Below are 26,897 nucleotides of genomic sequence, written 5' to 3' on the forward strand. Positions count from 1 at the left end.
GGCCGTCACTGGGGTACCCGCATGGAAAGTGCCACAATACTCAGCCTGGTAGCACAGAGAAGAGGTGAAAACAATGATCTCATCATTTTTAACTCATTTATGAAGTCGGTATATTTCAAGCATATGCTCTCCATTTTCTTTTCCCCGAGACATGCCTCAGTTGAGATTCTTATCAGTCTAAAAAATATTTTTATTGTTTAAAAATTTTGCTTTTTTTAAAACATGAAAGAGAGAGGTATGTATGGTCATAAAATTCAAATGGTCTAGAAAGTCCTGAAGTGAGACTTATTCTACCCCCTCCCTCAACTCCTAATCTTTCTCCCCCAAACTGCTAAGTCTCTTATATATCCGTCCTGAAAAAATGGTCAGTGTTCTCTCTCCTCACCTTTGGCGGCTGCTGTCACACACCGTATTCCATAAGCCTTGCTGGTGAGTGCGTTGTTCTTTGAGGACAAGGCACAGAAGCCCAGATAGGGCTCTTCACCCAGAACTGTGCCCTCCCGTTTCTTTCCCCATGAATTGCTCCTCACCATTGACTGCCTCCCACCATGCACCCTGTAGTGGGGTCCTGGGCATCCTGCCAGTCCGGTGATGATGGCCACGCTGAGGGACTGTCCCGGCTTGGGAGTCTGCTGGATCTCAGCCTTTGCGGGGGGGTCTGTCTCATTTCACTGCGAGGCTGACTTTTACTGATTTTCTGGATCTTTTTGCCTGTGACCTTCAAGTGCAAGTTCCCAAAGCATGGGGATTTTTGCCTCTTTATGTGGGAGAATATTCCAGAGACTTTTTGATCTTTGTAAATACCAGCCTCCTTTTGCATCCACAGCCCATGGCTCTGACACAGGGCATTAGGATTTGGGCAAGTATCTTTAGCCAAACCTGTTCCTGAATCTTTCTGAGCCCTTCACTGCGTCTGCACCTTTTGACATTTATGTGGTCAGTGGAAACTGGAGATTTGATGGTATCCTCTGATGGCCCTGCAGCTGAGGTCAGCGCACAGCAGTGAGATCGGGCCCCACGTGAGGTCTGTGGAGGGTCTTTGAAGCTGTTGTCTGTTTGGCCAGGGCGGGTCCCTCCCTAGTTCATGTCTTCAGTGGGGAGGCAGGGGTGGATTCCGTGGGTGTTCACATTTACCTTTCCTCCCTTCCTCCTTGCTTCTACCATTTGTCTGTGTGACCCAGACACTCGGGTGTGAGGCTTCCGCCTCTTGGAGCTTAATCTACCCACGATGCTTCTCTTAGCTCCAAAATGAATGATTTTTCAGTTTCTCTTGGAAAAAAATTATTTACAACGCTCACAGTGAATAAACGTTGCTCATTTTGTCTACATAATAAAATTTAGGACTAACTCCCTCTGCCAGAAGCCTTCTCAGAAGGCTCAGAAAAGTACTCGTCTTAAAAGATGATAGAAATTTTGCGTTAAAAATTACCTACTTCTTGATTTTAATACTGAAACGTGCTTCCTATTCTTAAAGTGATTTTCCTCCCAACCATTCTTGGTCCTCTTCTCGGGTTTCCAATGAAGGGCAACCTGGGTTAACGAAGGAGAGAGTCAAGCTTTTTGAATAGAACGTTCCCAGAGAACTACAGGTTCCCTGTGGGAAGGGTCCAGGTTCCACCTTGTGAAAGTTTATCCCGACTCACTTGGTCCATCTGCACTGAATCTTGGCTCCTTGATTTAAAAGGTGTTTGTAAGCACAGCTGGGGAGGACGGTTGACATGGGCAGTCATGCAGGGGACAGAACCAAGGTGGGTAGGTGGGTGGGCTGCTTTGACAGGTCATGTTTAACCCCAACTATCTTGGGCCAAAGTCTTGTTCATGGTTTACAGTAAGGTGGTGTTCAAGCATCCCATGAATGGACCAAATTGTGTAGTAATCCTCTGAGGGAGATCCTCAGAGGAAGCACGTGTTTTGCTTCCTAGAAACTAGCACAAGGAAAATGATATATTTGAGAAACGACCATTTTGTGAGATGCAGACTGAAATGGGTGAGGGTAAATGAGAAACCTCACTGAAGCCCCACACACCGCCAGGTAGGAGAGGAGATTTCCCCGTGCGATGGGGAATAAAGACGTATTTTTCTTTCCCTTGACTCTTCATCCCATTCAATCCACCAGGTCCTGAAACGGAAGTTGACAAGAGGTAGTCATTTGATTTTCACTGAATGGCGTGGGCATCAACGGTTACCCAGAAGGACTGGGGGGAAGCAAGAATGGCCCCCAGTGCCTGGGTGTCAGCTTACTTTGAATAAAGGCACTTGGAGCTACTGGAATGCCTTTCACATTCAAATCCTAAAGCTAGTTCCTGGAGATATTCTCCTTCACATTTCAAAAGACAAAAAATATTGAAGAGCTGATAGCTCCTAAATTCTTCGGGAATTTCATAAGCGCAACATTGATTTATGATCTGGGCTGGTCTGCAGGGCGACTGATTATTGGGGGCTCTGGGACAGGTAATAACTGAGGCACCAGTGAAGCCCGTGGGGTTTGTCTCTATGCCCTCCAGTGACCATATGGAGGAATTAGGGCGGAGAGAAGACTTCACATTTGGATCAGGCACTGTCTGCAAATGTTGTTTGAAAACCAGGCCTTAGGAACATGTAATTTGGATGAGATTTAGTACTGCATTGATGGGAGGAGATGGAATCCAGTGGTTTTGGTCTTACATTCATGATTTTGGCCACTTTTCTTCCTTTCTAAGAGTTGACCATCTGGCTGGGCTCTGGCCGGCTTCCAGCCTTACCAGGTGGAACCAGGATTACATCTGTGTCTCTGCATTTTGTATCCAGGTTTCTGCTGAGTCCAGCTCCTCCATGAACTCCAACACCCCACTGGTGAGGATAACAACACGCCTCTCCTCAACAGCAGACACCCCCATGCTGGCAGGGGTCTCTGAGTATGAACTGCCGGAAGACCCCAAGTGGGAGTTTCCAAGAGACAAGTGAGTACTTCTATTGAGCACAGCCCCAAATGGAGACTTAGGTATAAATGGGGATATTGGAGTGACATTTTCTTTTTATGAGCCATAACTACAAAGGTTTTGCTGTGATGAAGTCAACCGGAGTGAGTGATACTGTATTACTAAATAACCATCTCCCGGAAAAGAATTGATTCTCTTTCTCTAGTCTCTTTTTTAAAAAATAGTTCTTTTAAAACAGAGCTACTAAGCCATGACCGGTCCCCAAACAAGATGGTACCTTGTTAGCATTTTTTTTTTAAACTTTCTAGACAATTCAAACCCAGTCAAATGGAATAAAAGTGGAATGATCCTATTTTTTAGAACAGATCAGGCATTCCGCCTTCAGGTTACTAGAATTTGACTGTTTTGTAGTTCATTTCTTTGGCGATATTAGGTGTAGGATAGAAACCATCTTAATCTTTACTCAGTGTTACTGTTTTTAATGGTTATTAATGTAACATCACGCTGAAAAGCTTCAGATACGGTACCTGATGTTGAATTTCCTGTGGTCCATCATATTTTCCTTACTGGATGTAGCCATCTGGACTCTTTCGAAGGCATTCTAGGGAGTTGTTTTTTATCTCTTGGTCTGGCTTCAAGTCCATGTACTTTGGGCTTTGTTGGGCTGGATTTGAATCCCAGCTAGTGGCTGGGCAACCTTCCCTGAGTTACCTGATGCTCTTAACTTCATCCCTGTGAAATGAAGGTCATGGTACAGACGTCCCAGGACTGAGCACAGTTCTTAGCTCATGTGAGTTTGCTTCCCTTTCGTTTCCCTTCCTGTCTTGGTAACCTGGGAGCTCTGAACCGCAAGCCTCAGCAGTCAGTGGGACAAATCTTGGGCTAGTAGCCTTCTGTTTTCCAGGTGGGGACCAACTCCCAGGCCTGCCTCCTGAATGAAGTACGATGGTCATTGAAGGGCCATCAGCTCTCTTTTCTGGGTACCTCTTGTGGTAATTAGAGTCCAAACAGCTTGAGAGTAGTGGAAGGTGGAAACGGCTGACTGCACATCTGCGTCAAATCAGCTGGAATAAGCTCTTGACTTGCTTCCATACAGCTACCCAATTTTTCTTGACATTTGCAGTATCGCCCTGAGATTATGTCAGAGAGGTGTTTAGTTACTATAGAAGGAGCTCACACACAGATTTTGAAATACTACAGAGATCAGCTTTTCCAGAGGCTGGATGATGAGCTCTGTTTGGAAGGAGCGGGAGCTTGTACAACACTTGGCATTTTGATTCGTACAACTCCACACCAGTTTTGTTTCCCGGCAGCCAATTTAGAGATATTAATGTGCACCGTAAGCTAGGACCAAATAACTGTACAGGTATCATTCTGTTCAAGTGTTAATGAAAGTAATTTCCAGTTTGTTTGTGTACCATAGTAAGATGACCATTCATTCATTCATTCATTCAGGACTTGTTTACCTGGGGAGGCACCAGAGAAAACACAAAGAATGGTTTCTCTACCTACAGAATGTGGAGAGAGAAAAGGGGTATTTCTTGGAGTTCTCCCAGCTCCTTGGTTTGATTCTAAAAGTAGGTGGGTGGGTGGGTTCATGAGCACATTCCTATGTAGACATAGGGCTGAACTGGGGAGCTGTGATCACATGGTAAGAAATGGCGGCTCTCAGGTTGTCCGTGGTTTTTGCCACCTGTGATGCCGCAGTCAACAGTGGGAGTCTGTGTGTGCCGAGCTGTGAGCTCCCACCCCGGGGTACCTAGTGTGGAAAATCTGAGTGCTGAGCATTTCCAAACAGTGTTTAACACAAATGGAGGTGGAGCAGATTTCCAATGAATGAAGGCTATTTAGAAGCAGTTTATTAGATTGGAGGCAGAAGTTATACAAAGAAAGGATTGTTATGCTTGTAGTAGCAGGGCAATAGGACATAAATTAGCCATTTTTCCAACGCAAATGTTTATTTTCTGCCAAGATATTAAATTTTAGTTCAGCATAGAAATGGAATGACCTCAGCATAGCAAACGTTGCCCTCAGTCTTTGCTTAGCTTTTGCAAACCTTGTGTACTCACCATAAATACAGTTTGCTAAGGTCAGCTCAGTACTTTGCTGTGTTAATGCTTAAGAGAAAAAACACACACACATTCATATGTATTCCAAAGACTTCTCCACTCTCTTGGTTTCTGGAATGCTATTAGTATGATGTGTATAGAGCTTCTGAGCTTAGAAATTTAGTTTGTTGTGTTCACTTTGGGTTTTCTTCATTATTAATTTTGGGTAGTCATAAGGTTTTCTAAACTGTATGTCAAAAAAAAATTCCCTCCCCAACTTTTAGATTTTTTTTCTTTTTTTGCCTTTAGTGAAAAATTAGAGAGATGCTTTGAAATGTGTTTAAGATTCACAGTATCATGTAACTTGGCCCCAGAATGTGACCGTAAAATCCACTGGTATTTGAAGAATAGTGATTTTTAAAGACATCACTTCAGAGACAAAAAATAAAAACAGCTTTAACGGTATTCTTTGAGGCATTCTGAATCACGAATATTCGATTGGCTCAAGATCAAAAGCTCGTCCTTGTTACCACTTAGGAAAGCTGACCACCTCACTAGCAAGGCTCCCTTCCGTAAAGAAAATAAATCCAGAATACAAATGTGAAACTTAATAGCTGTTCCGCCAGTAATTGACATTCTCTAAAACGTCACTAAGAAAATACTCAAGCGCGCGTGTACCCCATGTCTCATTAGTTCCATATGATAAATGCTCCATGCTTTTGCAAGCCGCTGAAAGATTTTTATATTTAGTTCTGGAATTTCCCTCGCTGCAACCCCTTCACCAGATGCTGTGTGCTAATCCCCTATTTACACATTTAGGCTGACGCTGGGCAAACCCCTGGGGGAAGGTTGCTTTGGGCAAGTGGTCATGGCTGAAGCAGTGGGAATCGACAAAGAGAAGCCCAAGGAAGCAGTCACGGTGGCAGTGAAGATGTTGAAAGGTGAGTGGGGAGGGGGGTCGGTGGGGGCAGGGTAGGTGGGGGTGGGGACAGGCGGGGCTGAAGCAAGGGGGGAAAGTCTTATCAAGAATGTTCCTTTTGTGGCATGTGAACTCTATCGTGGCAGCGGGTCAGAGGGCACATAGTTGACCTAGGGGTTGAGGAGTTTTCAGTATAAATCAGCATCTTGGACAGACTATTTATCTTGAGCTGTGTGCACTTATAAAAAAACCCGTTTTGTCAGAAAGGGCTAGCCTCCCGTTCTTCATTCCCTTTATATTTGTTTGTGCTTAGAAGATACCAGCTCACATTTAGTCGGTTAATTCTGATGAGTGTTGGTACGTTGGTCTCTGGGCCCAAACTTTAATTTACAAGTTAAGGGCAATTGGCATTTTTGTAGCGAGCAAGGAGGGTTGGGGAAAGGAGGCCACACCTTTTCTTTCGTGAGAAGAACGAAGCAAAAAAGACACTGGTCTGGGACAGTCACTTAGAAAGCTGAAAGGGAACTAAGGGGATTGGTGCTGGTGCAGCACCTTCTGGGACGTATAAATAGTGACCCTGCGATGTAAGCGTCAAGTGGCATTCATGGGAACCTGAACATTTCTGCATTAACCTTCCAACCCTGCATCATGCCTAGGTCCAGGGAGTGTAAAGAACTTGTAACCATTAACGGCTTCCTTCTGGGACATTCTTTTATGGGAGGAGTTACGGGGAACAGTCACATGATAAATTCAACGGTAGGGGTCTCAGAAAGGACAGCCCAAGCTGAGATTGTCCCACGGGTCCCGGCAGAGAGGTCTGTTCTGGGGATGTTGGGCTGCTGACACGTTGTAGGTGCTCGAGAGTTAGACCTTTTCTTTGTTTTGTGGGTTCTCCTGGGATATTTATCATGTCCCTCTCTGAGGGAAAGTAGCAGGCTGGAAATAGTTTAGAAGCTGTTGAATCTTAAAGCTATTGATCGAATGGCTCCCAAGGAAAACTAGGGTGTTTTGAGCTGCTTCCCACCTGGTGGTGTGATGCAGGGGAGGATACTTGTTGGCTCCACCCACAGAGGCAGCCTCCTGCCTGCGTCCTGCGTGGCCTAGGCCTGCCGTGTGTGGCAGGTGTGTGGCAGGTGTGGTGCACTGTGTGCCCTGCACAACCCAGCCTTGGCAACCTCTGGCCACAAAGCAGGGGTGAGTATTGGGGGAAAGGCCCAGGCTTCCTGTCTCTTGCAGCAGAACTTCCGTTTTGGGTTATGGAGCTCAGAGTTACCTGGGGATCCTGCCGGAGGGGAGGTCTGGGAGTTCTGTTTCTCTTGTTACACCCCGGCCGGCCTTCTGTGTTAGGATGGAGAAGGACGTTAGTCCCAGAGCCCTTGTGACGCCCCTTTTTATAGCCAGTGGGTGCTCAGAGACCAGACAAGAGAACACCCTGAGCGCTGAGACACAGGTGGGCCCCTCCCTCTACACAGCAAGAGCTCAGTCCGCCACACACGTCAGTGTAGATTTTACACTTCAGTCAATTGTGTTGCTCTTCCTTTTGTGAAGCTCAAAAGCTTTATTCAACATGGCTCCTAGCCGTGCCCTTATCTCACTTTTTTAATAAGTCCAGATTTTTACATATTGAATTAGCTTGACGTGGGGGGAAGGGGTTGCAAACAGAAAAGTCTTGCCATGTTTTAGAAGCTAACTATGGGCCCGTGGATGCAGGACCTAAGCCATTCTTGCCTGAGATGATAGACAGAGGTTTATAAAACTTTAAGTTTTTAAGATGGGAATCACAAATCTCTTCGAGAAGCCAACAGGAGGCATTGGACCGTCTTCTACTAAGAACACGTGTACCCACACACTTTTTTTTTTTTTAATTTTTTATTTATTTTAAGTGTGTTTTTCCCGGACCCATCAGCTCCAAGTCAAGTAGTTGTTTCAATCTAGTTGTGGAGGGCGCAGCTCACAGTGGCCCATGTGGGGATTGAACCGGCGACCTTGTTGTTAAGAGCATCGCGCTCTAACCAACTGAGCTGACCGGCCACCCGCACCCACACACTTTTTTACATAGTTGTGGGGTGTCCCTGAAACCCATCTGTGAATGTTCTCAGGGTTCTGAGGGCTTGAGTTACCAACACGTGGTCTGCAGAAAATCTGTAGTGATTTGAGGTGCCCCATCCTCCCTCCTCCTCCTCTCCAGATGTCTGCATGGTTGCTTTCGGGCACCATGAAGTTTGATGTGGTTTTCTGAGGCACCTTGGACCTGCCAGAGGATGGGTTTATTTCACGATTGAGTTAAACACTCCACGTGTATGAGGTTTGCTGGAAAAGAACTGGCCTCAGTGACAGAGGCCCCTATTCTAGGTCTGACTTTTGACCCTATGGACCCCAAATTAGCTATTTGATGTGGAGTACGGCAGTTCCCCGTCTCGACTTTTGCCCAATAAAATGAGGGAGATGACTTGGAAAAAGTCTTTTTTTTTTTTTTGCTGGAAAAGAATTGGCCTCAGTGTCAGAGGCCTAAAAGTCAATTTCATGCTGTTTGAACTAAGTTTTCAGCAATGAACAGCAGCAGCCGATGGGTTAGAAGAAATGAACTGATTTTTAATTTACCTGATGTTCGTAGATGACGCCACGGAGAAGGACCTTTCTGATCTAGTGTCAGAGATGGAGATGATGAAGATGATCGGAAAACACAAAAATATCATAAACCTCCTTGGAGCCTGTACTCAGGATGGTGAGTAGCAGCAAAAATGCTTTCATTCAGATTCTCCACAGGTCAATGTTAGTGCCATGTGGGAAACAGTTGGACTTTAGGGTTTGCTCCTAGGGACACCTCAAGTGCAAGGTTAAGTTCTCTATAAAATCCCCTAGGAAGAAGTGCCTGGCCCTGAACACGAAGGGGACTTTGTGACTGTACTTGGGGCACTGGGGAAAGATGGGTGTTGGGCGACTTTGGATGGGAGGGCTGTAGGGCCCTACTGTTTGTAGGGTGTAACCTGGAGGGTGTCTGGAAAAGGCAGTCTCCTTATGTTTTTGTTTTGTGAGTGCTAAGAGAAGTTTCTCACAATAAGGGCCTATGTTTTGGTTGACAAATTCTCTTAAAATGGGGATTGAGGAAGCCAGGTCTTGCTCTGGACAGCAGATGCCCACAGAAGGGCTTCCAAGAATGGCTTAAAAGAGGAGTGAGGTTTGAAGGGACATATCACCTTCCTTAGGGGGGAGAGACCCCTGCTTCTGTCATCTAAGATCTCCCTGGCACTTTGACAACAATTAATCAGTAGAAAATGCCTCTCTTTGCCTCAGCAATTTCTCTTTTAAGTCTATACCAGGAGTCGAGGATGGTTGTAAATACTTTCGGCTATGTGGCGACTACTTATTTCTGCTGTTGTAGTGTGAAAGCAGCCACAGCCAATACAGACATGAGTGGGCCTGGCTGTGTGCCAAAAAGTTTTAATTACAGAAACAGGCAGTGGGCAGGATTTGGCCTGTGGGCTATAGTTTGCCAGCCCCTCTTCTGTGGTGTCCATGAAGAAATGACTGCACATGTGTATAAGGAGACATGCACAGGAATGTTTGTTACACACTGTTTATCAGTGATGGCCCCAATCTGGAGGCAACCTACAGGGGAAGGGATAGATGCAGCGGTGTATTTATATGGCAGACTGTACAGGCACACCTCGGACAGGCTGCAGGTTTGCTTCCAGACCACCTCAATAAAGTGAGTCACATTTTTTGGTTTCTCGGTGCATATAAAAGTTACGTTTCCACTCTCCTGTAGTCTGTTGAGTGCAATAGCATTATGTCTAAAAAAAATGCTAACTGTAATTTAAAAATATCTTATTGCTTAAAAAAAAAAAATGCTAACTGTCATCCGAGCCTTCAGCGAGTTGTAACCTTTTTGCGGGTAGAGGGTCTTACCTCGAGGTGGATGGTCAAGAATGGTGGTGGCTGATGGTTGGGGTGGCCGTGGCAGTTTCTTTAAAAAGGCGGCAATGAAATGTGTCACATCGATTGACTCTTCCTTTCCCTTGAACACTCACGGGCCATTTCAGGGCTGTGAATTGGCCTGTTTTCAATATTGGGGCTCAGAGAACAGGGAGGCCCAAGGAGAGGGAGAGAGATGGGGAACTGCCGGTGGGCGGAGCCGTCAGAGCACACACACCATTTATTAAGTTCTCAGCCCTGTGAGGGCGTGGTGTGTGGTGCCCCCAGTTCCATTTGCAGCATCAAAGATGACTGATCACGGATCACCACAACGCATATAATAACAACAACGAAAAGTTTGAAATATTGAGCAAGAATTACCAACATGGGACACAGAGTGAGTCAGTGCTGTTGGAAAATGGCGCTGACAGACTTGCGCCTCACAGGGTTGCACAAACCTTCCATTTGTGAAAAATGCAATATCCGTGAAAGTGCAGTAAAGTGAAGCTCAATAAAGTGAGGTATGCCTGTGTGTCGCTGTTAAAAGGAATGGTCTAGATTTATTATCAGCCTAACTGGATGTCACAAGGATAACATGTAGGGGAAACATGTTGCAGAATTATATATCTTTATTACTCATTCCTGTGATTAAAATAATACACTGTTTATTGATCCATATGTGTATATAAAAGAGTTCAGATGAGCTGGAAGGCAAATTGATGCTCTCCATTGCTTTCCAGGAGGGCGTAGGATTGAGTGGAAAGTCACTCCCGTATCTCTGTGTAATTTCTTAAAGACTTTGGAGGCTGTCTTGACCAGGTGTCGACTGTCATTTGGGGAGATGAGAAAGCAGGTGTGTGTGCTTTTCTGTGTGTTTAAATGAAAACACACAGAAAAAGCACTGGGTTGTGATAACTAAAACTCCTTTGCTGAGCTGCCTGAGGGCAGAGCCTGGGTTCACTGCATCAGGGAGCGTGTCCTCTCCCCCCACAGGGCCACTCTACGTCATAGTTGAGTATGCCTCGAAAGGCAACCTCCGCGAGTACCTCCGAGCCCGGAGGCCACCTGGCATGGAGTACTCCTATGACATCAACCGTGTTCCCGAGGAGCAGATGACCTTCAAGGACTTGGTGTCATGCACCTACCAGCTGGCCAGAGGCATGGAGTATCTGGCTTCCCAAAAAGTGAGTCCTTCACGTTCTCCTCGGTGGGCGGGATCCCACTTAAAAATGTCTTTGAAGAAAGCAGGCAATTTGGATGTGCTCGTTTGCTAAATCAAGCCCTTGCTTGTCTTATACAACCAGGGAAACATTTCTTGCATTATTCACATTAGGGTTCAAAGCTAAGTGGCCTCATAAACCTTCAGTGATGCTGTAGAGAGGAGCAGAAAAGGTGTCTCTTCTCCGAGACAGGGCCGGGCGTGACCGTCCCAGGATTCAGGCCTCCAGCTTGAGAACAGCTGGTTTAGAGCACGCTGCCATTAATTCTGATGATTTGGGGGCTTTATTTGTTTGATAGTTAGTGAGTTTTTGCACATAGACTTTCTTCTCAGTGTTTACAGTTTTGAGTTTGAAATGTGCTAAAAATGATGATCAAAAGAAGGGATATTTTAGTAATTCTGAGTCCTGGATATTATCTGGGTTTACTTTGTCTCATATAGTGGGTTGACCCTCTGTGGTTAGAAGTGGGCCAGGTCCCCTGAGGTGAACCCCCTGCATTCTAAGAATGCCACTTGTCATGGAACTTGAAACATCTGAGTTATTCCAAAAGCAGTTAGACAGGTGCCCAGGTGTCCCTCTGGGGCATTTAGGATGACACTTGGGTGGGTGCGGTCTTGCACAACTCCCTTCTTGGGCAGAGGTGGGGTCAGCTGCTTGATGCAGCTTTAGGAATTCCTCAGCTCCCCAAAGAAGAGAGAGTCTCTGGCAGGAGTGGACCTCCTGTCACCTGGGGGCCGTGTGAGTCACACGAGTGAGTGAAGCAGCCGCTGTCAGATCACACAGCATGTAGGCATTTGGGGTGCTGTGTTTCAGTCCCTGCTGACTGTGGCCACATGGGAACATTGCCAGAGCTGTGACACGTTCTGTGTTTTGTGTTGTTTTGGTGTTTTTGTTTTCAAGGAAGTCCAGAGCTGAAGACTTTTTCCCTGTAAAATCTCCCAGTGTATAGATTTTAGAAAACGAAAGCACAGTTTTGCATTCCGCGGTGGTGTGTGTGTGCATGTATGGGGTGGGGTGGGGGGGTTGCCAGTCGAAAAGCCTTTGACATGAGGAAACAATTCGATTGAGAACGTGGAACATGGCGACAAGACCTCACTTCAAAGTGTCAGCATCATGAAAGACAAAAATTGCTGGGGACACAGTTCCAGATTAAAGGCGGCTAAGAGATGTGACGTGACATGCAGATGGCTGATCCTAGACTGAGTCCTGTTATGGTGGGAGATGGAGGACAGCTTTTATAAAGGACGTTGATGAACAATTGAAATTTGAATATGGACTGTATATTAGACAATAGGATTGTCGGGGTTAAATTTGGGGCGTGGTGAGAGTGGTATCGTGTTCGGGTAGGAGGTACATGCTCGAGGATTTAGATGTGAAGTATCAATGAGGTCTACAACTCACTTTTAGATGGTTCACCATAAAATATGCCTGTGTGCACGTGTGTGTGGGGGGAGGTTGGGTGTGGAGAGAAAGAAAAGCAACCAAACAGGCGAGTGGCAAGCATGGATATCCATTGTTCTGTTTCACCGTGTCTGTAGCTTTGAAATATTCCTAAATAAAACCCCGGAGAGGGCAGCCGGCTGCCTGCTCTGACCCTCTGGTCTTGGTCACCCCGGGCACTCGCTGTGTGGGAAAGGGGGACACAGTTTTTGGACACAGCGAGCTGCTGCTGCTAATACAGAGCTGGCTGGTAGTAGGGCTGCCTAGTCGTTTTATTCATCCTCAGCGAATATTTCTGAGCATTCCTGGTTCAGATGCCTTGTGTCCCAGGTTGGCTGTTATAGAAAGTGGCCAGAACGGACATAGTCTTTGAACTCGTGGAGCAGGAACTGTGTGTGACAGTAGGAGAGGTGAACAATGAATGTGGAAATAAACATATGTAAAAAGCTGAGACAAGTACTGTGGAGAAAGCAAACAGTGTAGAGGCGGGAACAGTGGGGGCTGGGGAGGTTAGGGAGGGAAGGTGGCTGGCTGGCGAGCACGCCCGCAGAGGGACACGCAGTGCAGAGACTCTAGGGAGGAGAGGAGGGTGTGAGATGTGGCTGGAGAGGGGCAGGCCCAGCTCATCAGGGATCTTGCAGCTGCAGGCAAGGTCTCTGGACTGCACTCTGGGAGCTGCAGGAGCCCCTGAGGGGTGGGGGTCGTGTGATCAGGTTTGTGTGGTGCAGCTCACTCCTGTGTTGCATGCACAGTGGGTTGGAAGTTCCAAGTCCTATGAAAGGTGGTGGTGGTGGTGGTTTGGACGAGGGTTATTGGCTTCAAAGACACTAGAGAAATAGATTGATTTTTGGATACATTTTGCTTTCAGGTTAGTGAATGGATTGATTAGATAGGGGAGGGAGAGGAAGAGAGATCCAGGATGAGTCCTGGGTTTCCAGCTTGAGAAATTGGATGGTGTTGCAGCTAGCCAGGATGAAGGAGACTAGGGGCTGGTCGGGGGAAGATGGCCGGAATAGATGTCATTGAAATTTCAATGCGTATTTAGAACTTGTCTGAGAATTCAAGGCCAGATGTTGACCCAGAAGCTACAGGCGGAAGCTTGGCTGGACTACACCTTGGGAGCCAGCAAAAGAAGGCGTAGGTTCAAGCCATGGGAATGGACGAGGTCATTGGTGGGGGTGGGTGGGGATATGGTTCACAGAGGCCACAAGAGTTTCAGGAAGGTGAGTGGTCAGCGGGGGGCCCTTCTGCTCAGAATGAGGAGAGAAGAACGTGCATTGGAGCTGGCTGGTGGAGCCAGTGGCAGACGCCCCCTCACCCCCCAGTGCAGAGGTCTTTGACATCCTTCCTGTGTTAGAGCTGCTTGGTATGGTGGAGAGAGAACCACGAGTCGGGTGAACTGCGAAAAAGGGCAAATTGAATACATTTTAGAGTGACAGACTGAAAATACCCTTATTAATAGTGTTATGATAATGGAAGTTATCATTATTCCTAATCGCTACCACTTTTTGAGACCTTAACATCTGCCAGCAATGGGGGCAAGCATTTTATTACATACGATATTGCCCATAACCTCAGAACAACTCTGAAGTGGGTGTGATTCTATCCCCATTTTATGGATAAGGTGCTGAGGACTGTTAGGAAGCACCAGCGAAGCTTTGAGCCACGTGTGTGTGAATCACTGTCCTCATTGTAGGTCTGCAGAGTCAAGTGGCTAGTCCCAGGCTTGGCCCTTTGGTTCTCTACCCACCCACCCATTCGCTTCCCAGCCTCCCCTGCTCTCAGGGAATCCCTGCTGTCATGCGGGAGACCCTGCTCACTGCGCCATTTGTCATGCAGGGAGGCCTGCAGGGTCTCTGCTCCCGCTCCCCATACAAGAACGCAGGATATGGTGAGGCCAAAAAGGAACACCCACGGAGCCATAGGTAGGGGAGTCATACCACTATATTCTCTCTGGCGGCTGGATCCACACTGTCCGCAAACCGCTATCCACGCTTGCCAGCCCAGCCGCCATCTTCTTGCTAGCCCCCATTCTTCTTCTCTCCCTCTGTTAGCATAGCCACAGCAGTTATATTAGTGGCCAATGGCTCACTGGTTACAGCTGACGGCCAACTAGCCACAGCTGATGGCCATGCAATCACAGTTGGCCATTTACTACCAGAGCCAGCACCTGTCTATGTGAGGCCGAGAGCCTGGAAACTACTCTCTGGGGCTCCGCCCCCACACCTGCCTCCCTCTGTACCGAGGGGAGGACCCATGATATGCCTTGTGTAGGGCTTTGTTCACTAACATGGGGGAGGGTGTAGAAGGAACAGAGTCGCTTGTTCGTGGGCTTTGCAGGGTTCTAACACCCGTTGCTGACAGCCACACGCAGCTAAGGACCTCGACCAGGTTTGAAGTGGTAGATGAATGTCTTAAGAATGGTCCCCATGAGTGGAGCCTACTTCCAAAAATGGAGGCCTTATTCCTGAAGGTGGAGAATGAAGGATCCAGACAGTCAGATGCCGGGCTCCCCACACCCGTTCCCTCATAGTGGGTGGGACGAGCTTGTTGGAGACCTGTGTCTGGAAGGAAAGGGCACAAAAGCAAAACAAAGAACCTGACGAGTGAGATCTCTGGCTCGTTACTGAGGGAGTATAATTATGAATTCAGCCCAATAAACACTTTCTGGGCCAGGCTGTGTGCTCAGCGCTGGGAAGTTACAGGTGTGTGTGGGGGGACGGGGGAGGGGGCGGTGACTGTGGGGCAGACGAGTGAAGAAACAGCGTGATGTATACAGTAATACAATTAGGTAATGGGGTATTTGAGTCTTATACAAATTATGAAAACCTTGCTATTTTTCAGTTCAAACTACCCTATTTTTACCAAATCCTCAAAACAGTTAAACCTCCAAGGTGTTAAACCCGAGTAGGGTTTTTTTTTTTCTTTTAAGTAAGTCCCAGCTTCCCCGTCTCACAGGTTGCCATGTGACTTGAATGCGGTCAGCAGAGGTACCCAGCACACTGTCTGGGTCAAAGGGGGGTTAGTTTTCCTTCCCTGAGTGACCCATTGGCTTTCACTTACTAAAGAAATGGAAGACCAAACAGTTGAGGGCCCTAGTTCTGTAAAGTGGTCAGCTCTCTGCGCTGGAAAGCAACTCAGATTTCTGCACGTGATGGGAATTTGGCTTGACTTCTTTTCTTTTCTTGGGTTTGGTTCCAAGTCTCTTCTTGCTCAGCCCAGCGTGAGGGCCTTGGTGTTTGCTCGCACCCTGGGATGCAGGAGGTGGGTGCTCGATTGGGCTCTCGCTGAGAAGATGGTAGAGGTCGCCATCACAGTATCGCTGAGCTGAGCCCTGATGTGTGGTCGGAGCCCAGTGCGCGGGAAGCCAGATTCTACTGACCACACATTTGCCAAACGCACAGAGCTGGTGTCGGCAGCGAGCACACTGCCGGGAGAGTTTGGCCCGGGCCTTGGAAGTTCAATTTGAAGAGGCCTCCAAAACCAGGAACGCAGCTCCCACCCCAGCCAGCTCCCCAGGCGGCTGCTGGGAGCTCTCACGTTTCCTGCTTCCGTCCTGGCGGGGCTCCGGCACGCTTGTGGGCTTTCCTGCTTTCTCTCTTCTGATCTTAGCCTATCCAGGGGGCCACAGAAGCATATAAAAACAAGGAATGGGGGTGGTGTGAGCGGAAAAAAAATTCCCCACTTATTCTTCAGAGACAGTTTGGCTTGCTCCTTTTTTATTTGGCCTTTTCGTGGAGTGCGTAACTAACATCAGCCCCACTTGAGCCTTGTTGAATGGATTGTTAAGACTCTCCTTCATATGTTCATTAACCATTGCTGGGCACCTGTGAAAAAATGTTTGCTACGAATATTTTTTTACTTCTTTATACCTTTCCCCAAAATAAGGGGGTGATGATTTGGGAGCCTGATTACCACATATCGTGATGAAATCTTGGTATACCAAAGTGCAACTAAAACGCTTACAACAGCGAGTGTATCATTTGTAGAAAGGAAAAATAGAAGTTATAATGACCGGACCTTTATGAGGCCAAAGAGTTAGTGTCAGGACTATAAATCCGGCTGCCCTGGAGTGAGCATTCCAGCTTGTTTTATCCCCATGTTTGTGGTGGACAGAGGTTGGGCCCTTGTGGGGGCTAGGAGCTGTGCTAGAACTGGACTGAGACTCTGGAGAGACAGGTATTGGCCATGATACAAGGCAGGAAAGGACATGACTGATCCTTTCAGAAACACCACACACATGCAGGCAGCATAGAAGGTACAAAAAGCCTGAGTTTGGGAGCCTGGGGACGTGTCAGGTAGGCAGCGTGGCCATCTGTGAGTGTGAGGCTGGGCGGTGATGATGGCCTGGAATAAGCAGTTAGCAGTGAGAATGCAGTGGGGTGGACAAATTGGAGAGGCATTTGGAGGTTGAAATCAACAGAACTTGGGAGGAGTGTATAAAGAATTCTGGCGTTTACCCCCCTGACCAAGAGAGACCAAGAAGACAAGAATTAGGGGAGTGGGCCATCAATGTGGAAATGGCCCATAGCCTGTTGAAAATGAGAACATGGTCCCAGGAGAGAGGTCAGGATGGAGAGAGGAATTTGCAAATCTTTAGGATATACCTAAGAATCGAAGCCCTGAGGATACACGTATATGGAAATATACAAAATTGATGGTACATTTCTTCTACCTTGGGGACAGGAAGAGAGGAGGTGGCCAAGGAATCTGAGTGGGTGGGGAGAGAGGAAAAGTGTGAGCCTAGAGAGGAATGGGGTGACTCAGTGGGGGGACGGTTTTCAAAAATGAGCAAGAAGCAAACTGTCCGGAACTGCAGGAAGGGAAAGATTTGAGGCAGTAAAAAGAGGACATTTGGGTCTGACAAGAAGTTCTTCATAACCTTTCGAAGGGCAGGGATGGGAACAGGTTGGAATGTTTGAGGAGTGACCAGGAGGTGAAGACCATGTGATGTCGGAGTTCAACCCGCTCTTCTGAAAGTTTGGCTGTAAAGGGCAAGAGATCAAGTGTTGAGATAAAAGATTTTAGGATAATCTACTACAGATCTTGTATGCAGGAGGCCGGTGGTCTCAGTCAACTGTAGATAAAAGAATGAGGTTACTTAGTTGGCCCGTGTGCTTTTCTGTCTGTTGTAAGACAGTATATTTCTTTTTTATCCTTGCAGTATTTTAAAATGTCTTTTTTTTTTTTTTTTCTTTTTCCGGTTTCAGTGTATTCATCGAGATTTAGCAGCCAGAAATGTTTTGGTAACAGAAAACAATGTGATGAAAATAGCAGACTTTGGCCTGGCCAGAGATATCAACAATATAGACTATTACAAAAAGACCACAAATGTAAGTAGATGGCAATGATATAGTGGGAAGGGGGGGAGGTGCCACAGAATGTTCCTGAAGAAATATGTAGAAGCACTGATGAGGGTTCATTTCTCTGCCCTTCATTTCTGTTCTCTTGCTTTACTCTTCACAAACTTCTCAATAAGCAAATTTTGACTCTCTGTAAGAAACAGTATATGTGAAACATTCATACAGAATAATCAGCAGCCTCTAGGATATCACAAGACTCTTTGCCAATAACTTTTCCTTGCAAAGATTAGGGGTTGGGAGTGTTTTTGCCTAGAAGTTGGTCAGCGTGTGTCTGCGTACTAGGGAGATTGATGATAATAACAATCCAAGGGAAAAACACTTTGTTTTTAATGTGCCTGAATCTGTGTCTCTCACACGTTATGGGTTGTCCCACTTGGAGCTTATTTCTGCTCTGACTGGCCACTGAAAATCATTGGAGCGTCAGCTCTTAAAATAGGGCACAGCCTGGTTGAGACTGCTAAGTAAACTGGTTTCAATATATTGGTTCGCTTTTTTTTTTTTTTCCATCCACACTCGCAGGGGCGACTTCCAGTCAAGTGGATGGCTCCAGAAGCCCTTTTTGATAGAGTGTATACCCATCAGAGTGACGTGTAAGTAACTCCCCTTCCTCTGGCTTCTCCATCGGGTTGACTTGCAAAAATAGTGCATGTTTTTTGTCTTTCTTCATTCTTTGGTACTTGCTGTGTTTTGTACATTCATAGAAGGTGCAGGAGCTGGCCTTCTCTAGAAAGGATGGATTTTATGGTAGGCTGGTCACCAGTGCTCGGTTGTTACTAACCTGACTGGCTTCAAAGTGCACGGGATGTAGGAAGGCTCACCTCCTCCTGTCAGAGCAGAAGTCCCCCTTTGAATTTATTCACGGACGCGCAGCTACCAAGCTGCTATCATTTGCCAAGCTGTTGGTGTGGTCTTCACTCCCTTAGTGAAGGAATCCTGAAACTTTCCTCCATGAAGGTGGTTGTCGAATTTCTCCCAACCCAGGTTTGTCCTTAGAGGCGGAGGCTGAGTGGCACATGGTCCTGCTCAGGTGATCTCTACAGGGTCTGCTCGCTGTTTATCTTTTGAAAAAATTCTGACTGTGTCTTAGCATCCTTGATAATTATAGATATATAGTGAGCCCCATATAATATTTCTATCTATTAGGATACACTTAAAAGTACTATCAGGGTCAGGCTGAATTGGTATGTTCGAATTATAGATTTGGCTGAAAGATGTTACCGTTGTGGGAAGCTGGGCGAAAGGTACAGAGGATCTCTCTGTATGGCGTCTTGCACATTTCCATGAATCTCTAATTATTCCAGAATATAAAGTTTTAAAAAAATCAGCTGAGCTGTGTTTGTGCGAGCTGGAGGGTTTCTGGGGTAGGCACGATTCCACCTCGCACAGAGGGGCCTCCTCAGCAGTCCTGGAGGGAAGGCATTTCTGCAGCACGCACGCTGCCTGTGTTGTCCTCCTGCTTTGGCTCTGCACAAACTGGGACAGTCTCATTTCTGAAACGTACCCAGGTAGAGTCAGTAAGGCTGTGTTTCCAGAGCCATGAGATGACATAGCTAAATGCAGGGTTCTTGGCTTGATTATCCCAGGAAGTGAGTCTCCTGAATGAGGCTCAGGAAGTCCAACTGTGGGTCTCTACAAGGTCAGGTATACATTGTGCCCTGGGCGATGTTTTCAGTTTCTGTTGTATGAAATTCAGCTGGGTACAGGATGCTTCCAATGGCAACGCCAGCCCATGCTAATTCCCCTCCATGACCTTAATAGGTAACAAACCTTTGTGCCCTCAGATGCTCCACTGGCCATGTTGGGCAGCTGTTACCTTGCAAAATGAGCTCACTAGCTTTATTCTGTCATTTGCCCGTCCTGGTAGGTCACAGCCCTTGGGTCGGGCATGTAGGCCAATGTAAGAGTTGGTTGGGAGCATGAAGAGCCTTGCAGCTTAGGATTCAGTGTCTTCACATTGCTAACATTGCATTTAAGATGAATAACTTTTGAGAGTGACAGAAGAAGAAACCCAATCCGAAATCTCCACCAAAAAGAAAAAGAGTGATGGTTTACCATCACTTGTCTGTTGATGGAAAATTCAACTGGAACATCCCCAGAGATGCTCCTTGTGGGCAGGAAGGGGCATGTAGGGTGACCTGCAGGAGGCCGCAGGTCATCTGTCTTTGAACGGAAGGAGTGAGTGGGCGTGTAGTGTTTTAACTGGGCATGTCTAGCTTTCGTGATTTGGGTGGGTTGGTAACGCTGTGTTTTCTCCCTTCTCTGCAGCTGGTCCTTCGGGGTGTTGATGTGGGAGATCTTCACTCTGGGGGGCTCACCCTACCCAGGGATTCCCGTGGAGGAACTTTTTAAGCTGCTTAAGGAAGGACACAGGATGGATAAGCCAGCAAACTGCACGAATGAACTGTAAGCGCCGTTGTCTCCCCCGACACGCAGTGGACCCACCGCGCCAATAGCACTTCTCCCAACTTATTTCGGTTTTCTAAACACGCTCTAAAAAGAAGAATTGCTGAAGCTTTCTGGGCTCTATCCCAGAACTGAGATAGATAGCTACACTGACAGCCATGCCTGTCCAAAAGAAAGAACATCATTCTGAGGTGTATGGAGTGAGTTTTAAATCACAGAGGGTGTCGGGCTGCCCGCTGAGGGCTCCCGACTTTGCAGAGTAAGACGGGGTGACCTTCCGGGCCACTGTGCTGTGCCTCGCTGTTGGCTCTCCTCAGTGACAGGAAGATACATCTGGCCCTCCCTCACACACAAGCTAGGAAGCCGTGGAGCTTGCCCCCGCAGGGTGTAGGATCAAAGAATGAACACGACCTTTCCCCACAAGTTGCGCCTGGCCCCAGCACAGCGAGTGGACCGCGTGCTTCTGCAGCTTCTTTTGTGATCACTGAAAACTGCCATTGTAGTCTGACCCCGACCGCCTTTCCCGAGAGCGAAGGAACAAGTGTCTGGTTCCCTCTACTTTCCCCCATATTTTTAGGGCAGAGAATTAAAAATCTGTCCAGGTGCCATCCTTAGAGTACCAGATCTGACTCTAAAACTGTGAGCTGATTTCTAGAAAAGCCTGCCCCACACTGTTGGTGGAATTATGCTGTGTGTGTGACATGTGTCTTGTGCAGGAAAACCAGTGCTTTGAAAAGGGTCTCTCCTCCCTCCCCCAGGATTAACTCAGAAGAGTGATTGTCCCAGAGACTGCAGTCTGTGGTGTATCGTTTCCTGGGATTTTATATCTGTAATCCCGTGAGTGCTTTTCGGTGTACAGTGGACGTCTGATGAATGGCCACATTTTATAGCATATTATATAAAGGCATTTATTGTGCGCCTTGTTGTTCCTATTGCTCTCTCTCTAATAGAGCAGGCCTGTCGAAACCCATAATCAAGATAAGGCCTGGGAGCCTCGGCCCATCCAAGAGTTAAGCAGGAAGTTAATGTGCAGCTCAGCAACAGCCGATGAATTCATAAGAAACTTACCTTGACGTTGTGGTTTTCAAACTTCATTTTTTTTTTTTAAAACTGAGGAAGCTTTGTCCACTAGAATTGTTAAAAGAAAACCCAAAGTATCAGGCATAGATCCTAGAAATCCCTGTGACACCAAAAACAAACGGACACATGTCTTTCTTGATGGCGTAGGTACCTTCGTCCAACATGTTGGGTAAAGGTGTTTCTGTCCATCCAGGTGCCTTGGAGAGGAGCAAAGTAGTGACTATTTTGGGAAAGTGAATCACCACCTTCTGATTTAGTTGCTTGAAAAGTTCCGGTACATTTTCATTATGGAGGGCATACCTCATATTGCCTATTAAAACTGGCTGATAGCCATGTATCTGGGGCTTCACAAAATGAATTCACCAAGCAAATCCATGTTTTCCAGGTATATGATGATGAGGGATTGCTGGCATGCAGTGCCCTCACAGAGACCGACGTTCAAGCAGTTGGTGGAAGACTTGGATCGAATCCTCACTCTCACCACCAACGAGGTAAGGAGCTCCTTCCTGAAGCCCGTGAGCCTTGCTTGGGAACCACCTCGACTTTGTAAATGCAGCCTTGCCTGTTGGAGTCTGTGGCATCGTTTATCGTTTTTCCACAGGGGTCAGGCAGAGTTAGACTGTGTTCCTCCCAAGTCCTGATTTTTCTCAGAACTGCATTTTGAGAGTTCTGACTCACAAAACCAAAGACTGAGGGCTCTATACGTGAGGCTGCCCTGCATTGTGGCTTTTGGGTGGTAGGTCCTGGTGTGTGTGTGTAATGGCGAGTCGAGAAGGAAAAGAAATGTCCAACTGCAGCATTTGGGTTGTGTGGGAAGGAGCTTAGGAATATGGGCTGGTTGATTCTGTGCCCTGGTGATCAGTGTGAGAGCGGCTGATGTTCCGATACCCGTAGACTTGGATGCAGTGAAGTCCTGCCCTTCCAGCTTCCATATAACACATGACCCAGCCCTCCATGACCCTGTCTGGGAATGGCGTGTGGCTGGTCTCCATCGATGTGCTTGTCAGCGGACACACAGTTTCCTATCATGAGTGACTTACATGATTTTAAGGGAAAACTTGCACCTTTTGTTAAAATATTTTCTATGAAGTACATGTAATCGGCACACTCTTCTGTCCCTCACCGCCCGAATTCAGCCATGACAGTGGCTGCTTCAGTGTGCAAATAGTGAACTCTGTGGGTGTGGAAGGAGTCTGATCAGAGCAGGAAAGATGATCAGCTCATGGGGGCCAGAGACATCCCACGATAGAGAGAAACTGTCAGTGAATGAATGTGTGATGTTTCTCAAGGATGCAGAACAGTGTTCATTCAAACAGGAAGGAACCCCAAACAAACCCACAGTTGTCTTAATAACAACAAAAACGTTAAAATTGCCTAAATATTTTAGAAAGAAAATAATACATTTATTTTTAAATCATACACTTAATAGTTTTAGAGTGATTTAAAAAAAAATTAAATGTTATAGGCAGCCTTACGCCAGCAGCATTATCTTACGAGCCTGACTGTGGCTGATAAAGGGAGAGATTGCATTTAAATGAATACAGCTGACCTTCAGAAGTTGAAAGGAAAGGAACAGTTCAAGGGGAAAAAAACACAACTTTCTTCTCCTGCCAAAATTGTTGTTTCTAGTATAAGTTCCTTTCACCCTAGACTTGGAATCCACTGATATTCCTATTTTTTTCCTATCAGATCTGAACATTTATGGCTTCATTTAGAAACTGGGAAAGCACTAAAGTTCCATTCTAATGATCTTATGTCCGTACGCAGTGCTATATATTTATATGTTTACATTTAGAGTGGGACCGTTCATACTGACATTTACATCTAGCATCCTAAAATGAAAAAGCAGAATGCCCTATTGTCTGACGGATATAAAAATCGAAGTTTCTTTTCCTTCTGAAAATCATTACCATATGCTCAAGAAAAATGGTTCCATTTAGGACAAAATTTCATTTTTATCATTGTAAGCAAAAAGTTCGCTTTTGATGTGGTGGGCGTGTTTGTTTCCAGTTGTGTGGTTAATGCTGCTGTTGTTGGAACTGACACATCCCCCATTCTCGGATGGGGAGTCTTTCTTTTGCCAACCCTGGTGATGAATTATAGTGGGTTTTTTTTTTTTTTGTCTTTTAAAATGTGGAGTCGCCAACATTCTGTGGGCTCTTTTCTGATAACACTAAGGCTGGTTGTGCTGTGGTCTGCACTTTTTTGCCGCCCCCCCGGCAAAGGCATGTGTCATAGGACAGTTGAATTCTGAGTGTGTGAGTACAACAGCCAGCCCAGTGTGCTAGCGCAGTTGAGGCAGTTGAGACCCAGAAGCTCTCCAGTTGAGAAATCTTTTCATAGTTTCAGAGCAGGGGTCTGCAAACCTTTTCTGTAAAGAGCCAGACAGTAAATCTTTTCAGCTCGGTGGGCATATGGTCTCTGTTGCAACAACTCATCTCTGCCTTGTATCGAGAATACAGCTACAGAGAGTGTGTAAATGAGTGTCTGTGTTCTGGAGGCAACTTGATAGACCCTAAAATTTAAAGTTTATTTGAATTTTATGTCATTTTATATCATTTTAATGCCATGAGACAGTATTCTTCTTTTGATTCCTCCCCGCCCCCAAGCATTTAAAAATGTTGAAAACCATTCTTAGCTCACAGGCCATACATGCACAGGGAGCGAGTGGGCTCTCGCCCTGTCATAAGTCGGAGTAAGTGTTATCCTGGGGCCATCCGGTGGGCAACACCAGTGGATGCTCTTAAGAAGCAGAAGAGTCCTTTTTGAATTTCAAACCTTCAAACCTTTGAAATTTAACGTCTATCTTCCTAAACTTTTAACAGCCTTTTGTGGATTTAATAGATACATGAGTATATCCAAGGCTTTTGCAAAACTGTTTACATTTCCAACTCAGAGAGCTTCTAAGAGTAATGAATCACATCTGTGAAATTACCCACTGAATGAGGACATATTCCCCCGAAATGATCCTCGAAACTGCAATAGTCCAATGTAATTCATAAAATAAATATTCATGGTCTCCACTATTGAAAGGGGTCCTGGGAATCCACACGTCATGCTTTTGCATTGTGCTGGGGCTTCAATTTGAACCCTGTTCTCTAGTGAGGAGCCAGATGACACGGAGGTCACGTGACTCCGTAAGTCAGGTTGACAGCTGAGCAACTACAGTCCAGCTAGGTTTTAGCATTCCGTACTTGTCAATTATTTATCCATGATTGGTCATAAAAGAAAAGAAAAGGAGAGCCAAAAGGAAATAGCGTTAGGGTCTTGAGGTCTTTGTGGGAGCCAGGGTGGGCTAGGTCTCTGAACCTTCAAGGGGTGCCTCCATCCTGTCCCGACTCCCATAGCAATGTCTCAAGAGCCTGCATGTGAAATAAAACGTCTCTCTTCCCTTCTTTCAGGAATACTTGGACCTCAGTCAGCCTCTCGAACCATATTCACCTTGTTGTCCTGACCCAAGATGAAATAAAACGTCTCTCTTCCCTTCTTTCAGGAATACTTGGACCTCAGTCAGCCTCTCGAACAGTATTCACCTAGTTACCCTGACACAAGGAGTTCTTGTTCTTCAGGAGATGATTCTGTTTTCTCTCCGGACCCCATGCCTTACGAACCATGTCTTCCTCAGTGTCCACATATAAACGGCAATGTTAAAACATGAATGAGCTCGTCCTCCCGTTCCCCAAACAGAGCAGCACCAGGAACCTAGCTACACTGAGCAGGGAGGCCATGCCTCCAGGAGCTTGTCTCCGCTTGTATATATGGATCAGAGGAGTAAATAATTGGAAAAGTAATCAGCACACGTGTAAAGAATTTATACAGTTGGAAACTTGTAACCTTCATCAGGAGAAGAAGAATGTTTCTGGGGCAATGGACTGCCATGGGCCACCATGCGCCCATGACCCACTGTGGGTACTGGCTGTGGAACAGCTGGACTCAAGGCAACATATGTTTTTGCCTTCCTTGTGAATTTTGTAATAATTGGAGAAAATATATGTCAGCACACACTTACAGAGCACAATTGCAGTATATAGGTGCTGGATGTATGTAAATATATTCAAATTATGTATAAATATATATTATATATTTACAAGGAATTATTTTTTGTATTGATTTTAAATGGATGTCCCAATGCACCTAGAAAATTGGTCTTTCTTTTTTAAAAAAATAGCTATTTGCTAAATGCTGTTCTTACACAGAGTTTCTTAATTTTCACCGAGCAGAGGTGGAAAAATACTTTTGCTTTCAGGGAAAATGGTATAACATTAATTTATTAACGAATTGGTAATATACACAACAATTAATCATTTATAGTTTTTTTTTTTTTTTTTGTAATTTAAATGGCATTTCTATGCAGGCAGTGCATCGGACTAGTTAATCTGTTTCTCAGACTTGACTAGTTATCAGATCCTTTGAAAAGAAATATTTACAGAATATGACTAATTTGGGGAAAGTGAAGATTGGATTTATTTGTGTTTAAACTCTGCTGTCAGATGATTGTTCTTAATCCGCCTCCATGCCCATGTTAAAAGAACCGGTTAATAAGAAGGTGTTTTGTTTTGAGGTGCAGCTATGTCATTGGGCCCGTGTGACCCTGAACTGTGCTTCCCGAGGCAAATGGGACCAGCGTTCTCTTAAAAAGATGCCTTAACCCATTCCTCAAGGATGGGCCTTCCTTGAGATGCTAGCAGAACGTTCCTCTCTCCGGCAGCTGGCCTTGTGCCCTGGAGTTGCACATTAATCAGATTAGCCTGTATTCTCTTCAGTGAATTTTGATAATGGCTTCCAGATTTATTGGCATTAGAGAAGCCTTTTAGGATCTTCATGTCTCATCATAGAGAATTGAAACACTGAGTCGTTCTGCTGATAGTTTGGAGGATACTTCCATCTTTTTAAGGGATTGCTTCCGTCTGATTCTGGCAGGACCTCACCAACAGATCCAGCCCGATACCAACGCCAGACGAAACATCGCCCTGTTGTTCGTCCTATATTCAAGTATTGTGTTTTGCTTTCGAAACACCTACTCACTTGCTGTAGCCATGCAACACGAATGCAGATTACACTGATTTTACGTGTTACGAGATCGGAGAAAGTATTTAATAAAACCTGTTAATTTTTATACTGACAATAAAAATGTTTCTACAGATATTAATGTTAACAAGGCAAAATAAATGTCATGCAGCTTATTTTTTTAATATTCGTGTCTCACCACATGGTTTCCTGTGCTCGGAGGTGTTGATCAGTGCTGTTTGGTGTGATTGCTGGAAAGGCAGAGAGCTGGGGGGCTCATTTGCCAAAGGGTGACTTGCCAGAGGGGTTGGCCGGGACTGAAGTATCTGGGACACGTGTATCCCATGGAAAATCAGAGGTGGTTGGTTCAAACCCGGGCTCTGTTGCTTACTGGATCATGGGGCAGTCACTGGATCTTTCTGGATCCCAGCTGCTCCCAGAGGAGCAGGTGAGGGATGGGAGAGACCTTTGCAAATGGAGAGTCGTTCTAAGGATGGGAAGGGTTGAGAAAGGGACATGTTCAGAAGATTTGGATCTTGGGGACCTTGAAATCTTTTAAGCTGGCTTCCTTGTGATGTAGAGAG

At 46.0% G+C, this 26,897-nt stretch overlaps 1 protein-coding gene across 17 annotated transcripts in view; it reads left to right on the top strand.

Annotated features, from left to right (window-relative positions):
* The window catches only part of FGFR2 (fibroblast growth factor receptor 2), a 100,941-nt gene extending 75,763 nt beyond the window's left edge, over window positions 1–25,178 (top strand). For 13 of the 17 annotated variants that reach the window (XM_019752934.3, XM_019752937.3, XM_019752938.3 and 10 more), the window contains 9 exons: window positions 2,788–2,939; window positions 5,786–5,907; window positions 8,500–8,610; window positions 10,794–10,984; window positions 17,671–17,793; window positions 18,343–18,413; window positions 20,089–20,226; window positions 21,692–21,797; window positions 24,800–25,178. In XM_019752934.3, coding sequence (XP_019608493.1) covers window positions 2,788–2,939; window positions 5,786–5,907; window positions 8,500–8,610; window positions 10,794–10,984; window positions 17,671–17,793; window positions 18,343–18,413; window positions 20,089–20,226; window positions 21,692–21,797; window positions 24,800–24,964 — 1,179 coding nt within the window. In that variant the 3' untranslated portion in view covers window positions 24,965–25,178. Of the gene's footprint in view, window positions 1–2,787; window positions 2,940–5,785; window positions 5,908–8,499; window positions 8,611–10,793; window positions 10,985–17,670; window positions 17,794–18,342; window positions 18,414–20,088; window positions 20,227–21,691; window positions 21,798–24,707 lie in introns of all 17 variants that reach the window. The other 4 variants (XM_019752939.3, XM_019752940.3, XM_088791828.1 and 1 more) reach the window with 1 other exon arrangement.
* The last annotated feature ends 1,719 nt before the right edge of the window (window positions 25,179–26,897 follow it).

This window comes from Rhinolophus sinicus, chromosome 15, assembly GCF_057876585.1.
Source record: "Rhinolophus sinicus isolate RSI-liver-muscle chromosome 15, RSI-T2T, whole genome shotgun sequence".
In the NCBI taxonomy this organism is placed as follows: domain Eukaryota; kingdom Metazoa; phylum Chordata; class Mammalia; order Chiroptera; family Rhinolophidae; genus Rhinolophus; species Rhinolophus sinicus.